General features: G+C 40.9%; 1 protein-coding gene across 3 annotated transcripts in view; it reads left to right on the top strand.

Moving 5' to 3' along the window:
* LOC123315017 (neurogenic locus Notch protein) overlaps positions 1-17,312 on the top strand; it is a 66,580-nt gene that overhangs the window by 5,156 nt on the left and 44,112 nt on the right. For all 3 annotated transcript variants that reach the window (XM_044900544.1, XM_044900546.1, XM_044900545.1), the window contains exons 3-4: positions 11,982-12,256; positions 13,458-13,653. In XM_044900544.1, coding sequence (XP_044756479.1) covers positions 11,982-12,256; positions 13,458-13,653 — 471 coding nt within the window. The remainder of the gene's footprint in view (positions 1-11,981; positions 12,257-13,457; positions 13,654-17,312) is intronic.

The following is a 17,312-nucleotide window of genomic DNA, read 5'->3' as shown; positions in this document are numbered from 1 at the left end:
TGGACTTTCAGATGTATTGTCGCTCAAATTTCAAATGTAAATTGTGTTTATTGAGTAATTTACAATGGGTACACACTCATTCAACGCTATAGTATGAAAAATAAGTCTCCATTGATTTCCACGGTATACATTAATTTTTACGTCATTATAGCTTCTTCTCAAACCACTGAAATGAAATGGGTACGTTCCGAAAAGCCCTTGATGAAAAATTTTAAACAGATTCCCTTCGGAGTACTTGTCTACTCGGAAAGCAAAACAAGTGTAATGGCTTAACCATGCACCATTTCCTCTTCATCGCCACATGTTACAGTTCACACAAGGATACAGGGATATGGTTCCCCGAATAAAAAAAAACGTAACACATGTGTCGAGTTGACGTAGATGTTTATAAAAACTTTCGGTCCGAATACAACGACGCCTATAGAACCGTACACGGCGACGAACAAACGGCATGATAAATTACATTAGGGTGCCTATGATGTGTGTGTACAGTTCTAAAGGATCTCCTATCCGAATTAAAAACTCAACAATCCGTATTGTTATCGAGAACGCATATGTTCCGAAATAGCGAGAAGGCTTTGACAATGGGCTTCGTACAGGGAAGTAGATCTATGTTTTTTGAGGTTTATCGGTTTCTATGCACGTTTCATACTTTTCTATAATTTTTTTCTGTGGTTGGGGGGAAAGCATAGAGATAATAGACTGCGTTCGGAAAATTAATCCATACATGGATATTCGAAATTCTGTAGCCTGTTGAGGGGCATCTCTAGTCTGCCCCTGCATCTACGACAATGGCGATTTGGGACGAAGGTCGATCCGTGGTTGAGGGCAATTCAATTCAATAACGGATAATTGTTCTATTTTCGGGTTCAGGCCTGGACCGCGTGTTTCAGATCGGACGGCAAGTGCATCATCGTCATAGCGTGATAATAGGCCCTAATGAAGGGTCATTCATAATCTCGGACTGTTGTCATGACTCCTTTGCATCCATCGGCTCAAGTGACACTTCCGTTGGAAGTGAGGTAATTATTTCTTATTCGTTTAGAATACCGACTCGATCAATTCGTCGAAACCATCAATTCTCGTTGTACATATTTATCGTTTGAGCCATAGAAGGAAATTTAATAAAATTTTATTTCCGCCAGTTTCTGTGACTCGAACACAGATGTTTTTTCGTTGTTGATATCTTGGTTTTTCTATGGATAGAAAATGTTGCTGATCTGCTTTCTTCCAAGAATAATGAAGGGTTATATTCGTGAGAGTATTTTTGGTCACAGTCATCTTATTTCGCATACGCTAAGATATTGTTCTGTGGTCGACTACACGGTGTGGTAATAACCCGAAAGTGATTCGTGCCTCAGATCATTATCGAGAAGATGAAAAAATTTAATTCACTAGCTACTTAGCTCTGATAATAGCAGATACCCCAGCCTAGAGGCTACTTGAAGACGGTCCTAAAAGCCGCCAAATGACTTGCATAAATGTTTGTTGGGATAACCAATGGACCCGTATAGGTTCCGGCTTCTAATGTAGGTACATTGGACCGGTTGAGTGAAAAAAAAAATTATATTTTGATTATACCATTGTCTTACCAATTATACAGAGCCTTTTTCTCATGGCTATATTTTGAGTCATTTCCTGAGGTACGGTCTTTCATTACTTGGAATTTGACGGTCGAGCGGAAAGGATTCTGGAATTATCGAAGAGAGGTAGTACCAATTTTGTGATTTGCAATTCAGCCGACTTGTACAGGATGTGCGAATAGTGGAATATATTAGCAATAGATTCTTAACCCATGTAGATCAACATTTTCCCATGTTATATTAATTATAATAATGCTTCAAGTAGGTTATGAAACTGATGACGTTTCTTCTTCTTCTTCTCCTGCTGCCCTTGTGGGCGAATGTTTAGCACTATGGTTCATAGATGTGAAACATGTGTCAACACAGATTACAGAAATTTGTTTATGAAATCCGTGTATTAGTGTCAATTGCATCAACCAATTTTCGATATAAAAAAATAATTTCTCAGAAGTATTTAATCAATTCATTTATTTTTGACGATTTGAAATTAACCTGAATAAACGAATTTAATAAATATGAGTCATCGTTAATTTGACAGTTCGTGATGATGAATTGGAACATAACCTTGAACTGATCACTACGTCCAAACATAGAATATGGATTTTGAAAATTCTACGGTCTACACGACAGAATATGATTTACATATCTCTTCTCAATTAAGGTTTCCTGTTTCTGTTGCATAAATTTCCCAGAGGCTTTCGGAAATCGTTTCATTTGAGATCGCTCGGACAAAAAGGGCAATATCAAACTGCCTATATGTGGATGCATGCGTACCCGTCATTTTTCTCACATTTGTAGCTTGTGGTTATTTTATAAGTCGATCATTATTGACTCGTCTAACGAGTCCTTTCGTCTATAAACCTCGTCGGTCAGGAAATGGATTCCAGTTCATGGGAACTAAGGCTACGGTAGCAGTTTCACCAACGATATTTCGAACAGAGGTGACCGTATACCTCGCGATTATGATGCATAGTCGTTAACACCGACAAAAAGCGCTTAATTGAACCTCGACGCGACGTAGGAAAAGAGTGGAAGATGATTGTCACACATTCTGTGATTCTGATAATTGACGTTTCTTCGATGCTCGGAAATCGCTCCTCCGTGGTTCTCGATGTCGTTGTGTCAAATTGCCACATGTTGTAAAATCGTACTGATGACGAAAATTCGACAACATCGGGTCAATTCATTTCGGAAAGTGGCTGTTATTGATCTCGTTTTCGAAGCTACCTGAATAAGTTCGGGTGAAATAGAATGAAAGAAATGAACAGATGTTCTTCAATTGATGGTAACTGGCTAACGTAGGGTCAGCATTGCTCACTGTGAAGACTTACGTCGTATACTTCCAATGTTGCCACCAGTCTGTGAAGGAATCTCCACGTATTATGTACGATATAAATATGAGGATATGATCCATGCTGTGGAGTGTCATTTGATTTCCCTATGCATTTTTACGGATCAACATGTCGAACACGACTAACCAGGAGCAGATGTGTTGGAAAATGTCAAAATTGACGGACGTCACAGATACTGTTATCGGTCATAGATCTTCTTCGGCACAGAACGTCCAGCCGAAGACACGGAAAGACAACGCCGCGTTGGCGTCGTGAATGCACGTTCAAAGTGCTGGATGGCCGATACAGGAGAGGTGAAGAGAAGAAAAGGCGTGTCCTTATATGTTGAGAGCACTCGCCAAGAGACTAGATAATAGATAATCCTTTCGGCCCACTCAGATTCCCGACTCGTTCGGTCGTCTCTTTCAGCTTCCATCAAAGTTTGGACCATTTCGACATTATTCACGATCGCAAGATTCGTGCGGATGCAAGACTACGGAGATTTAGAAGGGATGTAACCTATAAGTTAGCGTTCTATGTCTTCTGTCACGTTGGTCATGCGTGTCGTCTATGACTCGAAGATAACATAGAATTTTAGGGAGGTTAGACTATAGAATCTTTGGAACATACATAGAATCCAATTCAAAGTGACGTTTATAGAATTTTCATTCCAGAATCTGACGTTGGGATGACGTCGCGTCATATGACGGCAATATAGACGATTCCGCTTGGGAATTCGATGGATTGTTGGCGGTTGCCCCCCGAAAAAAGGCTATATTAAAATACCAGCGGAATTGGTCGTCGTAACCCCGCAAGAAACTCGATTTACAAGACGCAGAGCAACGTGTATATGCTCTGTGCCACTTCTTACCGGCGGATCGTTGGTCTTTACCAGTTTTTCCGTGTTCTTCGTGCGTTGCTGCGGTCGGCAGGTCCCGATAGAGAGGCCGGATAAAGAAGAAGAGGAGGACAGCGTAAAAACGGCCAGCGATGATAATGGATACGGGAGTACGTAATGGTTTTTTGATGATGATGATGAATCGGACGAAATTTAACTGACCGAATGGTACGCGGTGCCCTTTTATTAATGTTTTGAGTGCCCCATTCTGGTTTTAAGTAATTGTCGGACCACTGTGGAGTGTCGATAGGTTTATAATCTCTTCGTGAGTCTCGCTCGTTGTTTGACAACACTTCGCTGCTCTCGAGACTTTGAGGAGGCTCTTCAACGGGAACGTCTGCTGTTACATAGTTGATTTATTAGACACAATTGTTAGAATATCCGGTCAAATCTTCCATGCAATGACACTTCTCAAACTTAATTCTGTGATCTCATTGACGGCTGTGACATTTATGACAGTCACAGATCATATTTTTCTATGATTTCAGGGTAGCCAACGGTTCTTGTGGTGTCGAAATTGCATTTGTACGTTCACCGATTCGTATTCTTCGTTTCTATGCGATCGATGCCGCGGGCGTTTCGCAACCGAAATTCAGCGCTGGGTTTTCGGATACCAAATTTATTATTCACAACGATCGGAGGGAGAATCATTAGGTGCATTTGTGTTTGGAATCGTGAAATCAGAATGGCCCGGGGCAAATGATCGGCCGAATTCTCGAAGGATATAATGCCAGTCTCCCGGCATATCTGAGCTTTTTCGAATATTCTCGTTCTGTCGAATTAGCATTTGGATGTGGGATAACTTCGGCTTGCCGCATACCGATTTTCGCGCGATCGTCTAGACGGTGTCCGATCACGCAACGTTTTGGTCAGCCCTGACGAACATTTTGTTTTCTATGAACATATTTCTATGATTACCTCGATCGATCAAAACGGAACTCTATGATTTCGACGTATTCGAAAATGGGAAACGTCAAACGGACTTTGAAATTGTAATGGATTTCATAGAACTTGTCTGATTTCCACCTATTTGCCTGTATTAATAATGCTTTGTTACTTGATTCCACCCAACGCGCCTACCCTTTCCCCATTGTCGTCAATCCACGGCCATTCTTGTTGTCTTCCCCCTGAACTACCTGCATCGCATCATCCGTTACCCTCTTGAGAGATGATGTATATAATGATGGTGCTCTTTCGTGCAGACACGTTTTTCTACTTCGTTGGGGGAGCAAAAGTAGGTAAACAAGTACCTAGGTAACGCGAATGGGGAAACCAACTTCATCGCTTAGATGTTGTCAGTTTGGAAACATAGAATGATCATCGATAAACCCGTTTTAGCATCGTGGATTTTCTATGTTTCTGGATATAAGCAATTTCAGTATTAAACTGCTTCGTCTCATTACTTTTTTATATCAGATTTCCATACGAGCATGAAATTGCCGATGGTCGTTAACAAAGATCTTGGCTATAATTCGAAAACTGATTATGTGTCATCCCGGTACACTGAAAGCTGCTAATGGGCCAGTTCGGACGTAGAAAAATGCGATCAGCTTCAACGAGTTATGCTAATTATGTCGTTTAAGGAAAAATAAATAGTAATATCCGAATGGGACACACTGGTGAAAAGATTTTATGACCAAGTTTTATTCTGTGTTCTTAATTGCCCTTTTATGGTCTACAGAGAACCGTCTTCATAGCGCATAATATCGATTTTATTTATACCGTTTCGATTTTTCCCGTTTATGAACCGGTCATTAATTCGTTTCTGTGTTTCGCGTGAATAGATCGTATGTCACCCGTCTGTGGTTGAGCCGGAAAAAGGCCATAAAATTCGACTTCTTTCATTAATCTCGATGGAATCATCGAACTTTGAACTGGACTTTTATCTATATTGAATTAACCGGAGAAATGTCCACCGACGGGTTATGTTAATTCTTCACGGGTTAATAGGAACGATGGTATTTTCGAAAGACCATATGTCACGAGTTCGAATAACGAGAGTGTGATATGGAATTTCTACAACTGACGTTTAGTTTCAAATACGAAACGTCAATTTTGACGTTCGGTAGCTTATTTCACGAAGGTCACCTTTCGAGTCGCTTATCTTCCAGAAAAATTATCACATGCCTCCTTTGATCGTCCGTTAAAACTCTGTGGACATTCTTTTTCTTTTTCATAAATTCTCCAGCTTAGCTTGTACACATGTACACGCACTTAATACGCGTTTCTATGGCCTATCATGCGGGTTCATCCGCGCGAATAAAAGAAGCTTTCCAATATTCTCATCGTGCTCTCGACCAAACAAAGAGTTGTCCGATGAACCACGTTTGCGGCGAAAGAAAACCGATACTACCTTCCCGAGTCCATCCCTTCCCACCGTGATCCAATGTCGTGGATTTTGTTATTCGTAGGTCCTCTCTTCCTTTTCACATCGTCTTTGTTTAAACCCACACGATACGAAAGGCGAGGGATAAATGGCCGTCGCTTATAAATACTCGACCAGCCGTCCCTTCAATTACGACCTAATTGAGTAACGTTCAAGGCGCTACCCCATATTCAATTGTTTGATAAACAAAGTTATGGGTAAGATGTCTAAAACTCTGGTGTATCCACTGATTCGATTTTGTTTTTAATTTCGTGGGGATATGGGATCAATTTCGTTCTTTCCACTGTAGGTAGCGCTGTTTAGAATTTGACAGAGCATTGTCATTTGATATTTGGAAATAATTTGAATACTTTTCTACGACGTACGAATATGTGTATTTATAAGCGATTATTGGTATGTGAAAATGTATAAGTTTCGAGAAAGAGGTGTAGAACATTCAATCATTCAACATGTCGTTCAGTAAGTTCAGTTTTCTGTATGGACAATCAAGAACTACAGCTAAGAATTCGGTGTTGTTGAAATTTGAAGCAGAACTAAATCAGATGAATGAACATTCGGGACCGATATAGCTAAGTTTTATGGAAACTTCAGCAATATTTCAAAGAAACTGTATTGGAAATACGTAATGTGAATTGTGAGCATGTATTGAGAATCAGAGATACATAAATCTATTCGAGTCTGTTACTTCAAATATTCTTCCTGAGTAGATATAGTGAAAATTCCCTTTCTGTCATCTGAATATATTGGATATTTGACCAATCAACTGTGTTTTAATAAAAATCATATTGAATTACCCCCTCACGAATTCAAGTTGTCAAACGGAAATTATCTTAAAGAAGGACAGTAAATCCTCCTTCGAACCCTTATTCAGTAGTGTTGGAATATTGACAGATTTGTTTTTACAACGAATAACTGTAAATCACAAATTTTCCTTAACAGCTGACAAAATGGGCCGGTTCATATTTTGAACTCGTTGATCGACATTCGATATCAACGTTAAACAAAATGAAACGAGAGAGTATCATTGGACTTCCTTTTGGTAGAACAAGGATGGAACGAAGCAAATGACATGGTGGCGCCGCCACGAAACTGATCCCATATCCCCGATTTTCTGAAATGTTGATGCTTGCAAAAAGTGACAAGTGCACACACCAGTGTTTTAGACATCTTAGTTATGGGAGGGTGCGAGATGGATCATAGAAGATTTTGATGTATTCATGAGTTGGTTACAGTATTATTCTATGGGTGGATGTCATTGTTGCCAATCTCCTAAATGAGAAAACGGACCACAGAGTGATGTACAACCAATTAATCCTCGTAAAGTGTGAAACGATCGATTCGTAAAGATGTTCGTCGAGATTTTCGAAGCACCCATTCGGAGAGTATCGAAAGTGATCCGCTCAGGTAGAGCGAGGTGTGAGGTGAAGAAATATGCTCATAGTGTTCATTAACACAGAGAGCGTCGAGATATGCAAGAGATAAAATCATCACATCACGACAGCGTTGTCTGCGGGCACGGTTAACCGGCTGCCGTTGTACTCGTAGAATATCTATAGAACAGTCCGGGCCTATAAAAGTTACGGCACATTAAAAACTAATTGGTACAGCTCAATCGAGCTTCCCCGGTCGTAGCGAGGAATAATTAGTGATCGCGTTTTCACCCGCTGGTTTAACCCGAACGCACCCGATCTGTTTTCATCAAATTCTGTGGTCTTTGAATCCGCGACAATCATTCTATCGTCTGGAGTCTGGACATCCCTTCGGAAGGTCATAGAAAATTGACATCCCGGTCACCTTCTGTCATTTCGAGCGATATTTTTATGGCTGTCGAAATAAAAATTTCCCTCAAGACGTGGGGGACTGGTTTTTTATGCTTCTTTCTCGTCGAGTGTAATCGAGATATCGAATTTCATTGCTCGGGGACTGGTAATCGAATAAGCCCATTTCGGTTGACGAACGGACGAGGCAGAAATGAGCCATAAATGAAAAATTTGGTAACCAGTTTGTCGTGCATGTATCGTCCTGTTCGATCGGCCGGCTACTTACTTACAGGGCGATCCGTGCTCACCTCATGTTCGTAAACCCGTTCGTTCGGCTTTTCCTCGTATCTGATCTGGTAATGCATTAAATGCGGGGTATTTTAATTTCGCTCCCATCAACTTTCAAATTATTACGCGCCGTATCTGATTATTAAAATCGAGAGGGAGCCGCCAACCGATCCTTTTCACATGTTCGAGACAATTCGAATCACGAGGAATGTTCAGAAAATATGGGAATCGACAAAAAACTGCAGAAAAATTTATCTGTGGTTTACACGACAGAGTGTCACTGAACCATAATGACAGTGATGTATCAAGCGAGCCACAGAATACCGTTCCATCTAGTGTTGAACGTTCACAGAAGAAAGCGTCGATTTCTGTGGCTGTGACAGCATTAGCGGGTAGCGTATTTTCGTGCTTTGGTCTGAAACTTGGATCGAGGTTCTTATAGTCCCATTCGAAATCTCGGAAATTCTCAAACCCGCCAGGCGGCGAGGTGAACGTACATAATTGTCAGTCTCATTTACATTCACATAAAGAAGCTTCTCCCGATTCGAATTCCGACCACGCAAACGACACCATGTTGATATTCTGTAATACCAGACCTATTAATATTCCGCCAATAATATGGAAATAGGAGCAGAAATATGGTGGCCGTCAGAACGGGTTTTTCGAAGAAACGTCTTATAATTGAGATATTATAAGGTTTCCGCGACCGCCCTGGAATGTTCGAAAAATTATGAAATTAACTCTGCGATGGAGCCTTTTTACTCGGACAACTTATACAAGCTTTGTCTTGAGCTCTCGACAAATTTTATCCGTCAAGACAGTCATACAAATTATTTCTATGCACTTTGTCATAGAAATTATTACTAACCTATGAAAATAAGCTCTATGCGCTTTGTCATAGAAATGATTTCTTCGCACCTTTTATGGTATTGAGCATAGAAATCCTCTTCTCTCGTGATGAAGAAAATTCTTGCAGCAAACTGTATTTCTTTTTCCTCAGTTTCTAGGTCTTCTACGTGGTATATCCGAAAAAGGCGAAAAGCATGATAATTGGGTGTAGCATGACCATTTACGTCCATTCCAATAGGACCCAATCAAATAATTACCCCTGGATCTTGACTCGCAGTCGTAGTTCGCTATTACATTGTTGCATTTTCGAGATCTCTGTGTCCAATATTACCGAGAACCATAATTACTGCGACGTATTCAATTGACGGCCACAGATGGTCGAAGCTTGGAAATTATGAAAACGATTAATTGTTGAGATCATTGAGATTTATACCAGACCAAAGTTCGTCCCATACAACGAATAGGATACAAATTCTTCGGGATTGAAAATAAATCAGTTAAACATTCCCCATTTACGCCTCAATTTTAAACTCGAACTCCTTGACAGGTGTCAACCGTCGAAGAATGTGCGTAGGTTTTCAAGTGTTGGAAGTGGTCCGACTAATTATACATCCAATTAACCACAATATCCAACACAAGCTTTAAAATTCTGGTTCCGAGATATCGTTACCTGATAACCACAGAGTAGTAATCTTCGAGATCGGTAGTGTCGATAAGTTGAGGTTATGAAGACCCTTTGTATAAACGCGGAGGAAAGAATGACAAACATTATGACGGACAGGTAGAGGCATTAAAACAGGTCCCTAGGATTTTAACGTCTTCGTGCTAAGAAGTTTATTTATTTACGAGGTGAGGATATATGTGAATAACCTTGCCCGTACTTTGAAACGAAAATCGTGGAAGATTGAAACTAACCTCTCTTCTGCGACGATTCAAGGAGTACACTGGAGTTATATATTCAATTTTCCACACGACTCGTTCCGAAACCAATACGGTAGCTATAATAATACAATTATTTAGAGATTCCTGATAGGTTGAGTCCAAACCGGTTCTTATGTACCAATACTTGGGATATTGGAAATTGATATCTACTTTTCTTAGGCCTATATTCACTTCCCTTTACTAATAGGGACTATCCTGACATGCAATTGGGACGTAGGATTCAAATTATCAGTATATTTCAGCATGAAAGATCCTAACCTCGCAAAGAGGAAAAAAACGTACTTGACAATAATGTAATTCTTCCATTTCTGTGATTCTTCGAGGCTGCGTTCGGGAACCAGTCCGACAATAGCGAAACGCAGAGTTGGCCTATCAATTTTCCAACACAATATTGAATCCCGTCACGTCGGATTAAAACGTGAAAGCACTCGAATTTTCCGCGGTATAGAGAACTCGATTGTTAGCGGTCGAGTTATGTTTATTCAGTGCCTATACATTTCATTAGTCTAGCTAGACGATGGTCATAAACGTTTTCTCCGAGAACATAATGCTCTTTGTTAGTTCGGACGTTTGTCCAAGTACGGAAAAAACCCGGTGCTCCGTCTATGCGCACGTTTTGAAAAATCGCTTTCTATGGTGCACACTGAAATATCGATTTATGTCCCATTGTTCGTTACGGAGTTATATCCGTCATCCAGTTGACGGATAATCATAGAGTTGCGTTGGAATGAATGAAAATGGTGTGGACACACCGATCGTGGCTGACCATAGAACCGCGTAAATATCGCTGGTTGGATCGATTGATATTTGTATTCTGAACGTGATCGAAACGCCAAACAGTTCATGCCGCTACCAAACAACCGAGAAACAAGTGGTTTTTCGTATTCGGTCGTATAGAGATGACACGAACCTCGAAGCCAATGCGGCTATTTATAAGTTAATGACGTCGAATGCACCACGGAATCGAACAAGTTGCGGAGGGAATAACATCACGTGTATAACATATGGCCGTCTGTTTTCTTCCCGATGTAAACCACCGTCGCCGTGCTCCAATGAGGAACATGTGAGCCTGTAACTCAATGCCCCATTTTTTTATGATTTTGACTTTCGAGGTCTCAACTTCCTCTGTGACGTTCTAAATAGGTCGACGCCCTTCTATGATCACTTTCTAGATTTAAATTGATTGGTAGAAAACTACATTTTTCAAATTTGAGGGTTGACGAGTGGCACCACTGGTTGAACCGTCATATAGTTTGATTGACGTTTAGAGCGCTTGTCACAAAAAGATAAAACCATATTTCATCGTCTTTTCTCGTTAAAATCGGCCGTGAACGGAACGAATCTTTGAATTTCGGACTTGGGGAGGCTGGTTAAAACTGCAAATCATAGCATGCTAATCTATAACCTGCCTGGCTATCCTGCGACCATAGAAAGAGATGAAAAGTACGTTGAGAAACGTGAGGAAGGCAAAAGGTCTGAAACAGGCCATTAAGTACCTGGCGAAATCAGTTAAAAATGCTAATGGTCGCTTGATAATGGATATACATAGTACCTAAGTTGGGTTGTAGAGAAGGAACGTGTCGAAAAGTGCCAACAACGCTGTTATCATCGCCTAGAATAGGTTATGTTTTTCATCAGAATCGTAAACATGCATTGATATCATTCCTTGGATAGTTTTCGGATTGTGTCAGGAAATTTATTTATATTTATTGTAGGTAGAAATGCTGTCTAGACTTGAGGACGATTGGAAGTGTAATTTTATATTAATTATGATGAATATACCAAAAGTGGTAACGACAGTCGGATGTATTGATTCGTTAACGTGTATTGCGAACTTGTCACCTGTCAAATAATGACAGCTAACTCGTTGACGAGTTCATAAAAGTGAGGTTACGAAACGAAATCGTCATTTCTCGATTTTCACCGATTTTCTTCTTGTTTCAGCTGCACATCGAAGTTCGTCGGAGAGTTCTGCCAATACCTGAACCCTTGCCACACAGGACCGGGACCCCGCTGTCAGAATGGCGGTTCGTGCGAGGTGCAGGTCACATACGACGGTTCGCCGTCCTTCAAATGTAACTGCCCTTTCGGTTTTAGCGCGTCACTTTGCGAAATTCCGATCCCGAACAGCTGCGATCAACGGCCATGTTTGAACGGCGGGGTCTGCTCCTTGCTCTCCTTGGAGGAGTACCAGTGCTCCTGCTCCCCAGGTTACACCGGTAAGTTCCATCTTGATCTGTCAAATTCTGTCGGAAATTATCTATGTTTCTAAACTTTTTGGACTATCGACGTTGCGTCAAGGTCATTCGACGCAATACGAACCATAGAACTCGTTCGAACGGGGTGAGTTCGGTAATGAAAACTATCGACTCGGAGACGAGTGGAAATATCCTTGTTTGGACCTGTTCGCTGGTTTCTCTTATAAGGGATCCAGTAACATGGAACATCCAATCGTCTAATGCCGCAGGAAGAGGACCGACTAGTGGAACGGCAAGTGAAATTACGTATTTCAATCACGTCCCTCAGGCTAACAACTGTAATACGTCCGATAAAATAATAATAATGGTACCGTGGCAGAAAGAGCTGTTTGAGCTTAGCCCAAACGAAATAATATATTGTTATTATCGCCACCACCATCTATTGTCTGACTGGTAATTTCAAATTTGTGAATCGTTTTTCCCATAATGTATGCATGCCACCTTCGAGTTATCTTGATATAGACACGACTCGCTCGGTAAGAGAAGTCACATGAGAATTGTTTTGAGCATGCCGATGATTACAGAGCGCGACTTACGTATATCGGCATACCTCCAGTCATGCCCGGACAAATTCGTATTACGGAACGTGTCATCTCGGGATGTTCTATGATCGATCATAGAACGACAATAAAATCGTACTTTTCGATGGAAATTCACGGAATCTTGTAATCTACTTTTACCTGAGGAGGATTTTGAACGTTGATAGGGATCTATTCTCGGAGGAAAAACCGGTTCTAACCTTTTTTCTTGTTCCGTCGATTCCGAATCCGTATGGAATTTATCAGAACGAAAAATCTCCCATCTCGATCTTGCCATATAAGTTAACTGTAAAAGGTATCATAAGGCAATAAAATTTACAATAAAATCATCGAACATGATGACAATATTCAGCTTCTTCATCCAGCGTCCGCCTTATAAGTTTGATCCTCAGTTTTCTTATCCGCTGAATCGCTACCTATAAGGATAAGCGGATAGAATATTTATTACGAGTCCTTTATTTGAACGTTTCAGATTAGAACCTTGATTGTAGATGTCTTTATTTTAATAAAGGGAGAAGAACAATGATTTCTATGACTCCATGAGTGCATAGAACATATAGATTCTCGATCATAGAACGACGTCTTGAAATGTCAAAATGCCTAACTTGTCTTTGTGTTTTCAGGGAAACATTGCGAGAAACAGGACCATTGCGCATCGCAACCGTGTCGCAACGGCGCAGAATGTTCGTCTGTCGGCGACTCGTACACGTGCGTCTGCGCACCCGGATTCAAAGGACCTTCTTGCAAAGAGGACGAAGACGAATGCAAGAGGCGACCCTGCGTACATGGTATTTGCCATAACACCCACGGCAGCTACACGTAAGTATAAAAGGAGCGTAATTTCATCCACGAAGATCGAACATAACCTATAACGAACGATCGGCGTTTTCGTCTCGAACATAGATCGCACACGTTTTCTTCCGCGAAGGGCAAGACGTTACCTGGTCGCGGCCAACAATAGGCGATTGTTTTTACAAATTTACGGTTTTGGTAGGAATCTGTGAGAAACTAGCGATCCGAAGGCTTCATAAATTATACCGCTGCCATGCCTTCGAGAGATGGCCGCGAACGAGAAGAATGTTCTGTGGCCCCGGGGCGCGACCGGCGAGGTTACCGAAGTGGTGGGCGTGATTGTTTTACGGAGATCCCCGGACGGTCATTACATCGGCCGAGAGAAAATCCAGCCCCGATGAAACGGGACGAGACGCGGAAAAAAGCTGAAGAGAGAGATTCCAGCCTCGGGGATGGTTGGGGTTCTAACAGGTTATGGGCCCATCACGATATGGATCTTTAGCTGATCCGTGGTTTGATGGGGGATCTAGTTTCTGGGTTAATTAGTGTGATGTTCTCTGAATCCTGCTCGTTAAATTACGGTTCTTTGTCTCCGTGATAAGTCATAGAATTTCTTAAAAATTGTCTCGTGAGCACAGAGTTGGGTTATTTTTTAAACCTCTGTCATACTTTTCGTCAGATATAACTGCTATCAACGATTGTAGCTACCGTATACTGCTGATATTCCCGAGAAAAACAAAATGCAGTCGCCACGATCTCTACGATCAATCTAGATTAATCCTTTCATTCAATTTAAGTTTGGGACTGGATTCGATCGAAGCTCACGGGTGGTCCTCGACTCACAGAATGTTAATTCGGCGAGTAGACAGCGCCATGTCCGTCTTCTGTCCGGAGTTGACAAGATCGTAATTTTCGCCCAACGGAAATCCTCACGATTAAATTTCACTCACTGAACTCGATATCCACTGAGTGAACACAAGGAAGGCAGCCTTTTTTCCTACTATTGGCAACCTTGCCTCTGTATTCAACCATAGAATCGTCTCAATATTGTTTGAACCTCTCTCTATGGTTCCAAATCTAACCTAACCTAATTTATCGACTGTCCAAATCGGAACGCGATAAACGATAATGATCTGTGCGCCGTCACAGATCACAAGACCGAGAGGCGAAATGCTTTTATGTTTCCATCGGGGTCTCGAGGTTTAATAACCACATAATGATATCTTCTCCTCACTTATTATTACGACAATCATTGAAATCATGGTTCAATGCAGCGCCGCCGAATGAGAGATGTACATTGTGGATTCGCCGTTCTCGAATTTGTTACATTCAAATGGTTCATTTTGTTGCGTTGATTACAGTGATTATCGCCTCGTATGTGTGATAGTTCATTTAACGATTTTCGAATCCTTTAATGACGGGTTGGCCACTATGCCTGTCAGTCGGAGAAATTTGTGGAACATCATAACATTGACGGCATATGGAGTTGAAAGTTTTGACACTTGATTCCTCTATGGATTTTTTCGATGATCGTTGGCAACATCTTGTGATTCTATCGGTGGATCATAGAATCAATGAGTAAATGTTACCAACGTTATGAATTCTGAATGTAACAAAAAGTGTTGGAATTCCGAATGATCGACAACCCGAGCAGGAATTCAAACCGAGAAAAATTAATTGCTCAATAATATAAGAGTTACAGAGCGGACGCAATGTGTTTCTCGGAAACGGAGTTGGTCCTATTGTATAATGGTATTTTATGCGCGTTTCATTTCTTCGGCTTGTATACCTCGTGTGTAATGGAAAGGAGTTCAAAATCGCAGTTTCAATTTCTATGGACAATCGGTATATTATGAAAAATAATTTCGCTTGGGAGAGTTTAGAACTCGATGCAACGAATAAAAAACGTTGGCCAATCTAATGTAAATACACGATGAGATATGTGAGGTTCCCATTATTGTTCTGGAAATTAATTATCGTCGTTAATGGAGATCAAAGCATGCGAAATTGGATCAATTTGGCGGTTAATTAATACGTCTAATCAATAAGGAAGATCAATTAATTCTCTGAGGAATTTTCGTGTGTCTAGTACTTGATTGTTCAAGATTAAAAACTAATTTGATGAGTTATTGTTCGATGGGTTGAGAAATGTTCTTCAGTTCGCATGTCTGCCTTTATTTTATAATTATCTATGGTTATAATTTACAACAGGAAACCCCGATCTAACCCAACTTACATCGCTGAACATAGATCGGAGAATATAGTAATGTCTCCATTACATGGATGCCGATCGTCCTATATTCCTATTACGTGCTCAATCTACGGTAATGAGCTAGCAGATTAGGAGTTTTACGAGCTAGACCTTTCAATGGACTTCTCTAATACGGCTCTTATTCATCATTGGCTGTTTCGCAACTTGGAAAAGGAACAAAATGTTTTGTGAATCATAGAAGTGGACTGTTTAGAATGCGTAATACCTGTCAGTATCGACTTTTGGACATGAATCAATGTCGCCATTATGGTTATTAGTTAAAATCATCGGAACATCTATGGAATTAATTTATGGTTATGGATCATAGATTTTTATTTGATCAGTTGTCAGTTGACAGGAGAAGTTATAAATAGACATCTCAACTCATGAAGATGGTGCTTTTATAGCCTGAAACTTTTTTATATTTATCGAAAGTGTGATATTCGAAAGAAGTGGCTGTTTCTGGCGATCTAAGCATCTGCTGCATTGGGGGGTTCTTTATTCGAAGTTGCAGGTGTGCCAACGCAACAAATAGCTGTCCTCCTGGATTATAAACAGTATATCTCGGTATATCCTATTTGTTCGGAAGGTACCTGGTGGTACCCAATATCTGAGGGTCGTATATATGCCGAAGTGTCAATAGATTCGGAACAGGCCGTACCTACTTTGAAGAATCGATATATATTTTAAAGTTATCATCAAAAACAACCAGTTGTTTAACTCGTAAAGCTCGACGATCTCTCGGAAGAATTTACTCAAATCCCATGAATGAACGATTAAAAACGACCTGTCATACTATATTTGTCTCATTGCACGCATTAACGAACGCCTCAGGGAAGGTCGTTCTTATCCTGTACCCATTATACATTATTTCCATAGAAATATACAGTTATCGTCGATCGATAACACATCGTAAAATATTTATTTATGATTGTGTCGATACGACAAAGAACGCGAATGACTTATCACAGAATATTGTACGTTCCTAATACGTCAACCTATTTGCATCTCCCCATAGAACATCACCTTGAAGATCACTGAATAATGCAACGGCTACGCGACCGACAAAGAGTTGAATATTTCTGACAGATGACATACCGATCTCGCCTCCTATGATTCATCTCTCCTCTCTGAGATAGAGGTCTAGCACCACCCTTTTTCTGGTCGCAAATTGCAGAGAGAGAGAGAAAGAGTTCGATATCACGTAAGATAGGAGCGCTGAACAATGGTACAGGTCGGGTATACTCTGCCATTACGACCCACCTCTGCGAGCGTATGCATATATGTATTATTATCAGTTGACCTGGAGGTCAGCGTGCCTGGGCCCGCTCTAATGGTTCCGGTTTTCGTCTGTGTGCTGGGGGGATTCGCTGCTGAACCTCTTGTGCATCGGCCACCGAATTCCGTTGGTGATTTTCCCAGGCGAAAAAGCCAC

Source organism: Coccinella septempunctata, chromosome 6 (assembly GCF_907165205.1).
Source record: "Coccinella septempunctata chromosome 6, icCocSept1.1, whole genome shotgun sequence".
Classification (NCBI taxonomy): Eukaryota; Metazoa; Arthropoda; class Insecta; order Coleoptera; family Coccinellidae; genus Coccinella; species Coccinella septempunctata.
The sequence above is the reverse complement of the archived record's forward strand: the minus strand, read 5'-3'. Positions and strand labels throughout refer to the sequence as shown.